The sequence below is a fragment of the Myxocyprinus asiaticus genome, chromosome 3 (assembly GCF_019703515.2).
Source record: "Myxocyprinus asiaticus isolate MX2 ecotype Aquarium Trade chromosome 3, UBuf_Myxa_2, whole genome shotgun sequence".
NCBI classification, from domain to species: domain Eukaryota; kingdom Metazoa; phylum Chordata; class Actinopteri; order Cypriniformes; family Catostomidae; genus Myxocyprinus; species Myxocyprinus asiaticus.
The window spans coordinates 35,912,269-35,928,045 of NC_059346.1; the positions used below are offsets into that span (position 1 = coordinate 35,912,269).

At 39.4% G+C, this 15,777-nt stretch overlaps 1 protein-coding gene across 1 annotated transcript in view; it reads right to left on the reverse strand.

The window, feature by feature from the left end:
• LOC127429968 (PDZ domain-containing protein 2-like) overlaps positions 1–15,777 on the reverse strand; it is a 97,707-nt gene that overhangs the window by 25,316 nt on the left and 56,614 nt on the right. Inside the window, exons 4-10 of the mRNA XM_051679373.1 lie at positions 15,390–15,522; positions 14,879–15,049; positions 3,227–3,326; positions 2,577–2,725; positions 1,866–1,985; positions 767–881; positions 98–171 (exon numbers count right to left, since the gene is read on the reverse strand). Coding sequence (XP_051535333.1) covers positions 98–171; positions 767–881; positions 1,866–1,985; positions 2,577–2,725; positions 3,227–3,326; positions 14,879–15,049; positions 15,390–15,522 — 862 coding nt within the window. The remainder of the gene's footprint in view (positions 1–97; positions 172–766; positions 882–1,865; positions 1,986–2,576; positions 2,726–3,226; positions 3,327–14,878; positions 15,050–15,389; positions 15,523–15,777) is intronic.

Consider the following 15,777-nt stretch of genomic DNA (forward strand, 5'->3'; position numbering starts at 1 on the left):
ACTGCTTATAATTCAAGGGCATGGAATTGTGTTCAATGATCTGGATAAATGCAGGGATTCATTCTATTCTGTGGTTTCATGCACCGTTGCAGTTTACCTTGAAGGTCTGAATGGCCTGCTGGTGCGTGAGGCCTTGCAAAGACTCTCCGTTCACCTCCAATATCTCATCGCCTGAAAGAGACATGATGAAGAAGCAAGAGTTGAAGGAAATGTTCACCCAGTTCACTTCGTTCAATAATTCAGTTCAGTATAGACGTCAATGCCACCAAATGGCATTGGTTCTAACGTCATGTGACCGATCATCAAAGCGATGGAGGAGCAGAAGATTATCAGTGAATAACGGTTTGGTCCTTCAACAAAGGTATCGTATAACTTCAGGAGACTTGGAATAAAGAGCACCAATCACATCAACTACATCTATGATACATTTTATGGTGTTTTATATTTTTTTTTTGGAGCTTGGCATTTAAAATTACTTTCCACTTCTGCCAATATCTCCTGTTTCAGGGAAAAGGAAAGAATACTGGGTTGGAACGATAAAGGGATTACTAAATGATGATTAAATGTTCATTTTGAAAAAAGAAAAAAAGAGAAGGGAAAATAGAGATATTCACCAATGAAAAAGCGTATGATAAAAGCCAGAGACTATGAAAGCACAGCTAATTATTTTCATGCCATTTGGATTCATTGAGGTCCAACTGCTTTGATGACCAATTGTTTCAAATGCATTAAAGCTACTGTATCATGCCCAGGAGTGTGTGTCTACCTTCTTTGAGCCGCCTGTCAGCTGCAGCTGCTCCATTGGGGAAAATGGTCTTGACAAATATACCCATCCTCCCCCTAGCTGAATCCTGCCCCCCGACAATACTGAACCCCAGACCCTGGACACATTCAAAGTCATACATCTCTATGAGCCTGGGTTTACAATAGTACAGGTGCTGATGTATACTGTTTCTGGTACATGAAAAGGTCCTTACACAGAGGTTTCTATTTCTATTTCTCTTTCTGATCCATATCCTTATCAATATCACTACAAAATGAACAATGCAAAAAAAAAAAAAACCATTAATCAGTATTTTTGTCTTGTTTTCCAGTAGAATACCTAAACATCCTTAAAACAAGATTAACTTTAGAATTAACATGAAAATTGCATAAAATATTAAGACTTGTTCCATACATTTGTATTTTTTTTACACCACTGGCAAAGTTAAAGTTCAGAAAAATAAACGATTAACAATGTTGTTTCTCAATTAAATGTATCTTGTTTTAAGCATGTTTCGATAATTTAACCGGAATAAAAGCCAAAAATACTGATTGAGAAAATTATTTTGGTAACAATTTACAGTAAGGTTGCATTTGTTAACATTAGTTAACAACATTAGTTACCAAAAATGAACAATACTTTTACAGCATTTATTAATCTTGGTTAATGTTAATTTCAACATAGTGATACATTTTTAAAATCAAAAGTTGTATATGTTAACATTACTTAATGCACTATGAACTAACATGAACTAACAAAGAACAATTGTATTTTATTAACTAACATTAACAAAGATGAATAAATACTGTAAAAAAAATAAATATTCTTCATTGTTAGTTCATGATACCTGATGCATTAACATATGTTAACGAATGGAACCTTATTGTAAAATGATTTTTTGCAGTGAACCAGGAAGTAAAAATCATGTATTACCACTAAATAAATAAACTAATCAAGATCAAATAACAAAAGATCTAGTTTTAACCAAGATCTATAAATGATGTAAACTGTAGATTTATATCTATTTATATGTTATATATCCTCAGAAAAAGAACCCTTGTAGTGTTAGCATGCATTGTCCTGGCTGCGGGACATCCCTCACCTTGCCCTGTCCTTTCATCAAAACAATGTTGGAGATTATGGATGGCTGTGCCAGTCGCCATGGAGACTCCACTTGAACGGTGCTCAGGGAACGAGCCGATTTCTTCACGATTTGATATTCCTGAAGAGGATGATAAAAAAGGGTATGAATAAACAATGAGACAATAAAATAAGAGTTATTTATATTGTGTATAACTGAGAAAATATGTAGCTACCTTTAGCAGGTTCAGTCATTTGTAGCAATGCATTTTTTTCCCCTCATTTGTAAGTTACTTTGGATAAAGCATCAGCTAAATTAATGTAAATGCAGTAAATGCTGTAAATGCTGGCTTTCGGTCAGGGGGCACACAAATTGGGGCTATTTCATTAGATTCAGTTACAAACTACCGGTAATGCTATATGTGGGCTTGAGCAATGGTTGAGACTTTTGAAAAACATTGTAATTAGCACAGCCAAGAGAAATCTTCCAGCCTCATGTAAATAAAGACTGAGTGGTAGGATTTGTCTTTGAAGTGGTCGTGCCACAAAATTATTATTTTTTTGGATAAGAATTTAAAGTCGCAACCCATGGAATTAGAATTAGGTACTTTAGATGGTGAGACAGTCCAAAGAGAATCACAGCTTGATGGAAAATAAGCCAAAAATTAACACACTGTATGGGCGTCTAGCTTGTAACTTATGGGGGAAGAAATGAGCTGAATGTAGTAGTGACCTGTCGGATGCCGACTGTGTCCAGTTGCTGAGGAAGAGAATGTTTGCGTCCTCCTCGCACTGGCTTTTCTGCCATGTCACTTCCTGTATCACCGTTTTCCACGATTAGTTCATCGTCTTCGCCGACAGACTCCAGACGACTCCCTCCACCTGATCGTAATGATATCATCAAGACATTAACTTAGTAAAATGCATTAACTGACATCTTTTTCAGTTATTTGCATTAACAGTGGAAGATGAATCTAAAATTAATTAAAAAAAAAATAAGGATGACAGAAACTTTTGTTAGGGATAAACAGATTTTTTTTTTATACAACATTCCCAAAACTTTTCAATGTTTTTTTTCAGTCAGTCAGGATTGCATGGTAAGGATTTTTAAACATAATAGCCAAGCATAACTAGAAAAATGTATATTCACTTTAGAAATTCTATGACTGTGGGAACCGTGTTTATAGTTCTGAATGATTTTGCTAATTAAACAAGCATAATTAAAGCACAAGTTCAGTACACCCTCACATGGTACAAGAATCTATAATAAAGCAATTAGAAATGGTGCAGCCACCCTTGGCCACAGTCCAATACAGATTAATCCAATTACAAAGTTTTCATGCTCAGCAGTGTTTTGACGTGATACAATTGGACATTTTTGACCTTGAGATCTGCTGCGAAACTTCATAGGTGTGGGGCTACGGCAATATTCCTTGGGACCCTCAATCCTGCCACGTTCCTCCAGTCTGTCAAGCTCTGTAAACTTAAGGAGAGAAGGCAGAGGGAATTAGGGAACATGCCTTGAGACAAATTGGAGAAAGTAAATGGAGTACACATTTTTCCATTTCCTGTGACCTGTGTCCTCTTAAAAATGTAAGCCATAACCGTTTGTTTGTCCTTCACTGTGCAGGGCTGGAGGAATGTTCACAGAGGGAGATCGAAAATCATGTGTGTGTGAAAAGAAAGGTACTCATGGAGGTTTCTTGGAAAAGTGGAATGGTTTGTGTCGTGTGATTTTGCCTTTGCTCAAGTGATCTGGTATGCTAACTAAACTGAACCAATGCATGTGTATACTGTTCAACTTTGATACCCAAAAAAAAAAAAAAAAAACATGATTTCTTTTCTGTATAAAATTTTGTGTAAATAATGTGCAAATGTAATTATATAAAAAAAAAAAAAATTTTAAATTCCACCAAGATGACTTATTTCACATTCTGGACTCTATTTCCATGAGTGCGTAAAGTGCAGCGTGAGAGGGCTAATTCTAAGTGCAATTTTCATGCAAGCGCAAGTGGGCGTGGGTGGGAGTTTTTGTGTTATCTGTGGGTGTATGCATGCAAACTGGGTGTATATTGTACGTAAATAAGGTGGTGCAAAGCGCAATTTTCTATTTTCCTGAGAAATGGGTCATTGCGCTAAGATGTTTCAAAAGCAGGTCTGCTTGCAGAGCAAAGTCTACACTCAAAATCGACAGGTAGAAGTGAATACCGATACAATCACTGTTAATACTAGACATGATTTGTGTGTCAGCAGATGAAAATGATTAATAATACTTTCATTCAATAATACTACATTCTCTATAATTTAACAGAGCATAAATCCAGATCCTGATGAGAACCATATTTTCCATGCATATAAAAGGAACATCTCACTGTCATAAAAATATGCCTGACATTCAACAGAGACTGAGTTAATGCATAAAAGGACGTAAGTCCATGTTTCTATTATTGTAATTCTTTGCAGTACAGTCCATTTCCACTACAAACTTCTTATGAATGTGAGGTCTTTGTTTATACCACTGGTGCTTGACAGGGAATGGACTATAAAATAGGGTGCAGAAGGTGCCGGAGAAGAACCTCAGAATTAAATTGCACTTGACCCAGCCCATTAGCGTGTTGCGTGCAATTTTGCCAAACCAACTTGCGCCTAGACTGCACATGCTTGCACGAAAATACCAAAACTTCCTGGCCATGTCCACTGACTTTGCGTGAATGACTTATGGCATAGTGATGTGCTTAGCACTAGTGCTCTTAAAATAGGGCCCTCTATGCTTTAATATGGGAATTGATAAATACACTAACCAAATAAATGGAGCAGCACAGACCAATTGTGTGCACACTCCACTATCCACCAAACTGTAACTGACTAGATAGCACAGAGTGGATCACTTGCGTGAACAGCTGGATATTAATGTAATTAAGTTAACTTAATTTAATAGGACCATTGATTATGTATATAACCAACTTTGCAGGTGTGGATGTCCATGTATGTAAACTACCTCTGAAGGCCTTTTTTATTGAGATGAAGTTGCAAGATTAATTTTTAGGGGCTTTTTAAGTATAAATTGAGTGTGAGAATGATAGTAGTGTATTTGTTTTTGTAACAATTGTCTAGTATTTAAGTCAGGGAATCTCTATGTTACATCTATGATGAAGTAAAGCAGCAAGTTCAGTATTTTGTTACACAAAGCACCAAAGTCCAATAAAGATGAATGATAAACAAGTAGAAGAACGCATGACCCGTATCCCTGCTGCTTCCCACCCCTACTAGCAAAATATCTAATGTTATTTATGATCATGGGTAAAATTTAACCTAACTGACTGACATAATGGATCCTAAACTCTCCTAGATAAACTCACAGAATTACAGAATAATCTAGGCACTGCAAGATAGAAGCAGGTTGTATTAGTTTGAAAATCAGCACTATCCTAATTTTGCTCCACCCTGGCTGCTCTGAAAAAAATACGAAATAGTTTTCCTTTTCCAACTGTCTGAGCTTTAGGAACAAGCTTCAGCTCCTGTGTCCTGAAACAAGTTTAAACAGCAACATGTAGGGGAAGTTCCACTGCTCTCTTTTCAGGCATGCAAACAGGAAGCCCTTCCCTCAGTTGACAGAAATAAGATCTGTCTCCTGCATGAGCGAGCTACGCTAGCGTGTTTGTCGCAAGTGAGCCTGTGGGCCTCCACAAACCCCTCACGTCCATGCCTCACAGGACTCAACGTGACAGTCACAGCTGTGCTCTTCTTCTAGATCCTTTCCACTGCATCTCTCTTTTTTTTTTATTTCCTCCCCTGTCCTTCCTTTGTCTCATCAAAATCACTGAGCCTGTCACTTCAGAACAGATCTGACAGGCTGTTCAGTTCTGGAGTCACACCCAACGCTGTCAGCACAGGACGCCCACATAATATCAACCGTTCATTGCCTTCTAGTGCAGTTGCAGGCCGCAGAAAGGGAATGTAAACAAATTCTGAACAGCTGTTTGGTTCTGGAATGTCAGAGTGAAAGACGAAAGCAAACTGAAAAAGTAATTGGCCTATTTACACTCTCCTCGTTTCATTTTCTGTTAAATAATTTTAAGAGCAAACTAAACAGAAAACCACAATGGCTATGTATACACTGCAAAGTGTTGGGAGTGACAACTGCACTTAAATGCAAGAGTGAATCCTCTAAATTATTGTTCCGTGTATGTACAGACTACAGAAGGCACTCCCAAATCTGTGATGATTGACATAGTAATAACTTTAGCAACATTCTGGCATCTGTAAACAAGAAATATGGATTTCAAGTTTAACCTCTTTGGCATTAGCTGTGTGTAATTTCTGCACCAAAAGGTATTGCAAAAATAATTATAGAATAAAAAGTTTCAGCACCATTTTTTTTTTATGCTCTAAGATATTTTTTAAAATATCAAGCGAGCAGTCAAAGCTATGAGCACACACAGAGTAGGTATGAGGAGAGAGTGAGTGAGAGTGAGTGGCTGCGGTTAATTCCCGCCTCACCCATCCGCTGATTTTCGGGACAAATTGGCCTGATTTTAAGAATTTATTAAGGGAAATTTGTGCGGATGGGTCCTGTGAAATAATGGCTGGAGAGGCGGTGCCAAGGCCGTCTACATCTGTTCTGCATCAAGATGAAGCAAGGGAGAGGTGATTTCCATCAAGAGCAGTCACGTGACAAGTCCCTCAAACACACATTTGACCAAGTGAGAGTAATCGATGGTCAACAGCTCCACCTGACGTCGCACTCACATACCCGTATTTTTCAATTAACAAAGATAGGTTGTATCGAGTGACGCAGGACACTAAAACAAAAGAAAACACAACCCAGTTATTAGTCCCAAAGAGCCGTTGGGAAGCGCTTTTCCAGGCGGCTCACCATAATCCAATGGCTTGCCATTTAGGACAGAATAATGCCCCATTTTTTTTTGGCCGGGCATTCACAGGGACGTTCGCAGGTGGTGTGCGGTGTGCCGTGAATGTCAGTTGGTGAATCCACCGGCCACCCCAAAAGCGTCATTGCGCCCTCTACCGTTAATTGAGGTAGGACCTCATCGGGCCATTAGAACGGGCTGCACACGGCCATCACTTTGCATTAGTTCTGGTGGACTATGCAACGCGATACTCGGAAGCAGTGCCCCTGCGCAACATCTCAGCACGTAGTGTTGCGGAGGCACTCTTCAGAATAATCTCCCGAGTGGGGATACCAAAAGAACTCCTCACTGATCAAGGTACTACATTTATGTCATGAACACTACGCAAACTGTACAAATTATTAGGTATTAAATCGATTCGCACCAGTGTTTACCACCCAAAAACCGATGGGTTGGTGGAACGATTTAATAAAACCCTGAAAAACATGATCCGTAAGTTTGTACACGAGGATGCTAGGAATTGGGATAAGTGGCTCGAACCCCAGTTATTTGCAGTGCGAGAGGTCCCACAAGCCTCTACAGGGTTTTCTCCATTCGAGCTGCTGTACGGGCATCGGCCGCACGGCGTGCTCGTTGTCATAGGGGAAGCATGGGATGAGGGACCTTCAAACAGTAAAAATGAAATTCAGTACGTTCTTGATCTTAAAGCAACACTTTGGGTCAATTAACACAGGGGAATTTGCTCCAAGCTCAGGAACGTCAAAGCCGGCTGAATTACGGACACTTGACTACGGGAATTCGCACCAGGAGATAAAGTGCTTGTATTACTGCCCACGTCAAGCTCTAAATTACTTGCCAAGTGGCAAGACGGATGCATCAGACAGAGGGCTGGGGCAGTGCTCTCGCAGGAGGTGGAGGGGGAGGAGCGACCGATGCTGTACATTAGTCATAAACTCTCGCTGAGGGAAACTAAGTACAGCATCATTGAAAAGGAGTGTTTGGCTATCAAGTGGGCAGTCCTCACCCTCCACTTCTACCTGCTGGGGCAGGCCTTCACCCTCTTTTCAGATCATGCCCCACTCCAGTGGCTCCACCGCATGAAGGATACCAATGCACGGATCACCCGTTCGTACCTGGCATTTCAGCCGTTCAAATTTGAGGTGATCCACAGATCAGGGGTGCAGATGGCTGTGGCTGACTTTCTCTCCAGAAATGGGGGGGTTTGCAGGCCGAATGTTGCCCCAGCCTCAGTCGGGTGGTGGGGGTATGTGGTGATGGGGCGTGGTTGTGTGTCTGTCTGCGGGAGAGAGGGAGTGGTGTGGCTCGTCAAGCTGGTTGACATAATTTGTAACAGCTGTTTCTCATTACAGTGATAGTGGAGAGACGCCTTAAAACAGCCGAACACGCCAGAGGCAGGCAGAGAGAGAACAACACCAAAGCGCAGTGACTAGCGTGCCCTATTGTGTGTTTTATTATTATTCTTATTATTGTTGTTGTGAAGCTGAAGTGTTCGAAAAGCTATTGAGAGTTTTGTTGCTTTGAATTGAGGAATAAGAATGCCCTGAGAGGACGGCACTAAAACAAATAAAAACAGAATAAAAGCTACCTGAAGCATGTCAGAACCTAGAGATTCGTTACAATCCTGTTTAAAGGGCCATACGCATGTACTGTAAACAATGCTGTGGAAAATGTGCTGCTACTTGTGGCTATTTGACATCCATTCTACATTACACTTGAAGAACACATCACGACATGATAGAGATCGCTCTAATAATATTATAATTAAAAAGGTCTACGTGGACGTGTGTGACAGCACCACTGAGATAAATGAGAGAGATCTTTGTCACATCGTGACATGCCACTAATTTCCAGAGTGGGCCTGTTAAGGCATCCGTACCCAGGGCATCCCAACGTCTTAATCCATCCCTGATCAAGCACCAAGAAGGGGAGTGACACCCAAAGTGCATAGTAGTGTTAGCAGCAGTGGTTACATGGTCTATGTGTCATTTGAAAATCTCAGGCCCTTTGAAAAATAATGCAATCACAGACTCTGTGTTTGCCTGCTTTTTACCAGCACATTTTGCTCTTCTAGCCAAGAAGATTACAATGAAAACAAACACAGCTCATGACAGGAACCACTTCCGATAAGTACCAGATCAGTGAATCATGGGAAACTGGAACACGGGTGAATGATGTTATTCCTCCTTCAGTCTCTATCATTCTATGAGAGCTCCCACTCTGTCATTCATTAGAGACTGGAGCCTGGAGGGATAATCCAGTGTCAAAAACTCACTAGAGACAAGAGAATGCACAAGCATTCAAACACACACAGGATGAGAGGAAACTCTATCCACCTTTTTCCTGGGGGTCTTACTGGGGAAACGAATGTGGGAGGGACTTCCACCAGAAGTCGTTCTATAGCATTCCCTAGCTCTGGCTGTAGTCATTTTAGACCCTGTTTTTTACAGCTGGTAATAAGACATGTTTCGGATGATCCGATCGCAAACGGTCAGCGCTAAATATAGTTGTAAACGGGATGCAACATTTTTTGTGATTGGATCACAAAAACACATACAGGAGGTAGTCAAAAACCACATTGCATTTGAGGTTTAAAACACCATCCTGATGCGTCCCGGACGGCAGCGAAGCACCACCTCTCACCAGTCAATCACCTGCCGAACAAAAGTTTAAACTTGTGTGTGGATTTAAAAGGAAATAACCGTCTGATCTGACAACTTGAAAAAGCGATTACATACCCAAGGATGAGAACATCACAGCTCTTCCTCAGTGTGTCTGTTTGATTTGAACATGCAGGGTGACAAGATGATAAGCACACACATCAGAAGCTGAACTAACACATGTACTCAATTAAAACAACCGATCATTTTGCTTGAAATGTTGCGTTTGTGATTAGATTAAATCTCAACTGCATCTGGGTAGAAACAGCATGCCGGTTTTGTTCACGCTTTCTTTGTCTTTATGACTTTTCTTTTGCAGTTTATTATCATTCAGTAACACACTGGTATAGTGATTTCTGTATGTCCTCATGAAATCATACAATGCTCTCCTCAAAATCCCAACAGGGCAATGAAAGAATGAATGGATGATAAGCTTCTACTTGCAAGTGTTTATCTATTCACTTACAAAGTGAAATCTTCCTGTTGTTTAATGAGGTTAAGATGGTCTATTGTAACCCAGGTTACTAGAGAGTAAACTAAATTAAACTGAAAGAAAAAAAAGGGAAAATGAATGATAACACTAGAATTATATCAATGAAAATTAACATATTTTTCAATTTCCATTGTTGAGAACCAATGACAGTGACTTTTGAAATGAATGTCATCACATAGGAAACGAGGGTGTAGATTAAATTAGATTAAGCTCCGCCCCCGCACCATGTTCTCATATTGCGCTAGGTGAAACGCTTTTTTTTCACCACTGGACACAGAGCAGTCATTAAGCCTTGCTCAAATTCACCTCCTGCTTTAGAGGCCGTGAATGAGCACCTGATCACAATTTGAGTGAAGGATTAATCTGGAGAAATTGAGTTTTCCATATTCTTCACTGTAAGTGTTCACTATATTAGATATCAAATTGATTCCAAATTGTATTGAAGTGTTGAGTGAAACTTTTCTCAGTTGAAAGCATCTGGCGCAATCATCAGCGCTGTAAATCAAAGATACTGCTGAAAAGTGATACGAAATGGATGTTGTAACGGTCAAAAAACTGTACTGTATTTACCTGCTAACGGATACCCAGGTTTAGACTGAAAGCGTTTTTGCCCTGAAAAAGCTAGGCGCAGCACAACAAAAAGAGGACATGGGTGTCTTGAGAGTCATTTAAAAAATGTACATTCTTTTTAACCTGAAACGGAGTCTAAAATACATGACGCTCCTGCGTGAGATGCTAAAAAAAAACAGCGGGACATGCCACTGCAGTTAAGACATCCATCTAGCACTTGTTAACAGAAACAAAAAATCCTAAACAGCGCAGACGGAGGCAAAACATACTAAAAAGATACTATAATAAGCAAAAAATATATACAGCACGTACAAATATTGGGTTAAATAGTAAATTTTATTCAAATCTATACTTTTCGGTATGGAATTAAAAATATTTATAATGAACATTCATTTTGTATTTAATTTATTATTTTGCTTTGTCTGTCATCTTGAACTGATCTTGTCACTAAACTCGGCATAATGCATTCTGGGATTGCCATCTCCATGAAGGATACATGAATGCTGCCTTAGAAACTAGGTATCTTATGCAAGGGCAAAATTAAACTGCCTGCCTTTTGGAATAGCCTTCAAGTCAGTTGCGTGCCTCTAGTGCCTTAACATGCAGCCTCTGTAAGCAGCTGACTAGATTCTGAAACAGAGCTAATTGTCAGTACAATAAATGTAACCATATACAGTATGTAAATAGTCCTGGTTGCTATTTTTACGAAAGCTTGAAAAGTGACACAGAAAATAACGACACAGACACTGGAAAATAAAAAAGTTCTATAGAAAAACAGACTTAAGTTTTACAGCCCCAAATTCACAACTACTATCAACATGAGTTGCGGAATGTAAATGTAATTAGATGGCAGGCAGGGAAGGCTACTCTTTTTCATTTTCGTTCTGAATGCAAAGAACGTGTGCGCAGTAAAGATGTGGTGGGGGGCGGTGGGGAATGACCCACTTTACTCTGCACCATACAAGATCTCAAACAAAGCACCATGGGGAATGCTCTACAAAACAAGACACTTAAAATGTATGATCCTAAAATGTTTGGTTGTGTGGTCCTGTCAGTGTGCCATAGAATTAGTTAATGACCAACATTAGCTGTGTTGTCATCACTGATCATCAAACCAGCACAATGCTTTAACTTGTATGATTAAACATTAACAATTTGTGGTGTTACTGATCAAATGAATAATTTGTTATCTGTGATGAGATCGACAAATGCAGAGCAAATGGCTGCTTAGTAAACAGTGGCACTAATATATATATATATATATATATATATATATATATATATTGGCAAAACAACAGATAAAACCACAAGAACATAAATGGGCCTCTGGCACACAGATCAAAAGAGGCAAACAGATAAAGCAACAACTGTGCTGTCCTTAAAAGGGAAAGCCGTACTTTAATTACAAAATGCTGCGGGTATTAAGATTTCGTTGAAAGTTCTCTGATTCTTATCAGACAGACTGTCTGTTGTGCATTCACTCACTATCAAGGTGCCAATGAGTGGTGAAAGGAAAACAATAACAACTGCATACACTCACACTAACATACAGATATATCCTTATAAAAAACATTATACATAACTAATTAGGGCTGGGCGGTATGATGGTATAAACAGTATGACAGTAGAAATGCACCAGAGGGGGGGCCTGGGTAGCTCAGTGGTAAAGACGCTGGATACCACCCCTGGAGTTCGCTAGTTCGAATCCCAGGGCATGCTGAGTGACTCCAGCCAGGTCTACTAAGCAACCAAATTGGCCCGGTTGCTAGGGAGGGTAGAGCCACATGGGGTAACCTCCTCATAGTCGCTATAATGTGGTTCGCTCTCAGTGGGGCTCGTGGTGAGTTGTGCGTAGATGCCGCAGAGAATAGCGTGAAGCCACCACATGCGCTATGTCTCCGCGGTAACGCGCTCAAGCCACGTGATTAGATGCGTGGACTGACGGTCTCAGACACGGAGGCAACTGAGATTTGTCCAATCTGCCACCCAGATTGAGGCGAGTCGCTACGCCACCACAAGGACTTAGAGCGCATTGGGAATTGGGCATTCCAAATTGGGGAGAAAAAGGGGAGAAAAAAAAAAAAAACAAGCAGAAAATTACAATATACTCTTCAAACTGTGAAGGCAGCTTTGATGATTATAAAAGGACTGATTTAGTATTTATGCATTAAACAAAACAAAAAACACAAAACAAAACTTTTCATTTTTCAAGTAAATAAGCCACTAAGATTATTGGAAAAATAATTTTTACATTACTACATGGTTATTAGGTCCTTGTTATTACAGTCATGTTTACTACAATATTGCTATAGTAAAACCATGGTTAATTTTCGTTAAGTTCCTTAAAAAAAAAAAAAAAAAAAAGTACAACTAATTTTACTTAATACCTGTATTATTACGTGACATGCATCAACATAAAGTGCACTTCAAACTCAGCTCAACGTATATTCAATGTTCAGAATCTGTACATCCCTATAGAAGAAATACATTTGCTATTAAAATGAATACGAGAATGGATGTCGTAACATGACTCGAGTATTTTAATCATAAGTGCAAATCCTACATCTTCATCAACAGAGTAAGGGCAACATAACGTTGGCTATGAACACTCCAAGCACTTTAGTTCTTGTTTTATGTCTGTCTGAACTAGCACTGAGTGCCTGTTTAAAGAAAGACACCCTGTGTGTCTGTGAGCAGTTTCGGGCTCACCTGCGGCTCTGTGCGCACTGCGCGCTATATATCCTCAGGTGATGTCAGCGTAAATAGCTAATCAAATATCGATGTATTACCGGTATACGGCACTCTCGTCAAGCAATGTCTGCAAACAGTGCCTGTTTTGTAAATGTTTTTTGACTATCGCTGCTGTAATTGACTACATAAATAAAAAGTTCCCAGACAGGAGACTTAAATGACGCAGGGGCTTCTCTCTTGCGGCTTGTTTTCTCAGCTTGCCATTTTGCCAACTAACACGTGTGAACTGTGATGTCATCAACTGATTTAACATACTAACAGTTAATAGGACAGCTTCTCTCTGTAGAAAGTTGACCCACAAGCAGAGTTGGGAGGTTTACTTTTAAAATGCATTCCACTACAGATTACAGAATACATGCTGTAAAATGTAATTTGTAACGTATTCCGTTAGATTACTCAAGGTCAGTAATGTAACCTAAATACTTTGGGTTACTTCTTCAGCACTAGTAGATTTTTTCACTTGTTTTAACTTTAAAAAATCTGCCTGTACAGTAAGAAAAAAAAAAAAAAAAAAAAAAAACACACGTTAAAAATACATTCTCTGAAAAAATCCTAAATATCTTATCCAGTGTTGCTTCTAAAACAAGATAAAGCAAATTGGACAATTAAGGATTTTTAGATATTTTTACAGAAAAGCAATAAAAAAAAATTCTGATCAAGAATAAGATTTTTGCCCTAATATCAAAGGTCTTACTAGAGAATAAAGATTAATGTTCTAATGTGGATTGTCTTAATAAAAATATATGATAGTGTCTGGTAACAAGTTATGTAAAATTGCTAGAAATAGCATTTTTGCTTAGCATAAAGCTAAATATTCACATGACAATTTACACAATGTTTATTTGTATTTCTGCTGCTCCAAACATACTTCAGACTTCTATGTCTGCTCCTGTGAATGTAACACATCTTAAGAAAGTGTTTCACCGCTGTTCAAATGCACTTTGGATCGCATCATTTATATGTATAAATGTTTTCCATCTGAAAGGACTAAATATTAAATGAAACAAATGACAATAAAATGCAAAGTAATCTCTTCAGTAATCAACACACTTTTTGAATGTAACTGTATTCTAATTACCAACTATTTAAATTGTAACTGCGGTGAAATACAGCTACTAATATTTTGTATTTTAAATATGTAATCCTGTTACATGTATTCCGTTACTCCCCAACCCTGTCCACGTGAAACACAGGTGTGTTGGTGAGTGTGTCCATACAGCCATACAGGTGCATTAGAGTTAGCGGAGGTTACAACTGTGCATGTCTATTTGTCGCTTGACTTTCTTCACCAAACCTTGTGCTCCAGATTCATTATTAAACTAGAGATGAACCGCGGAGCAAATGCTTACCGAAACGTGGTTGGCGTACCATACGGTTTGTTTTTTTACCGAGAACCGTTACACCCCTAATGGTTATGTAATATATATAACATTTTGTGGTTGAATTCCCAGCAAAAAATGACTATTTTGATAGATACCTTCATATAAAATTACTCATACTATGTTACAAGATTTTGGTCATACTGCCCACCCTTACTCAAAACTGACTTTTAATCATAAACACACAGACACAAAGGAAAGCAGTCTGCTGCAGCTGCATAAGTGAGGGCAGCGGAGGCAGCACAAGATGAAAGCGACAGATAATCAGGCTGATAGGCAGCATGCATACGTACCAAGTCCTGGGTGGGCAGTGAAAGGCTGATGGCCCTCACGTCCTCCATGTCTGGCTCCATGTTCTCCTTCTCCTCCCCAGGGGAAGGCGAGACATCCGGACCCGAACACGTGCTCACTAAGTCGGGCAGGCTGGTGGATGGGTACTTGTGGAAGTCCACCTCGGATTCATCCTGGGAAAGGAAGGAAGAGCAGTTGAAGAGAGCATGTTGTGTGCCGTTGAGCAGCCTGAGAGTATTTTTAACTTAATCTCAGAAAGCCAAGCAGCAAGCCCATCAACGTTTCTCTTCAACTCTTCAATTTTTTAGCTGCTACAAGCTGCCAGTCATGATTATGTGCTGGAATAGTTAACACACTTTCTATGAAGTAGAACTCATCATCTGTGTGTGAAGATACTTCCTTACAATAATACACAGTTATTGATTATGTATGGGCTTGATTTTCAAGACAAAATAAAGGAATTAAAACTATGTTTGCTTAGACTCACGACTCTTTCCTTGAATTGAAACTCACCCTGCTGGCTACCACCAGCTGCACCAGTCCAGCAGTAGAGCGGAGCACAGCTACAGCCTCCTGGTGTGAGAGCCCAACAAGCGAGTGACCGTTAATCATCAGCAACTCATCACCTGCCTTCAGACGTCCATCTCTGAAATAGAAAAAGAACCACAGAGATCATGATCAGGTTATACTCTCCTAAAGAAAATGTTGTAGACTCCCCAGATTTTACCTTGAATCTATTAAAGTGAAATTGCTGACTTCAGTTAACACAAAAAGACCTTCGAAAACCATTTTCCTTCAGCAATGTGATGTATTTCAGAGCGAAACACAATATTCAGCGAGATCAAATGTAGGATGGGACATTTATCGGTAGAGAATTGATGGATAATGGGTTTTCAGGGGT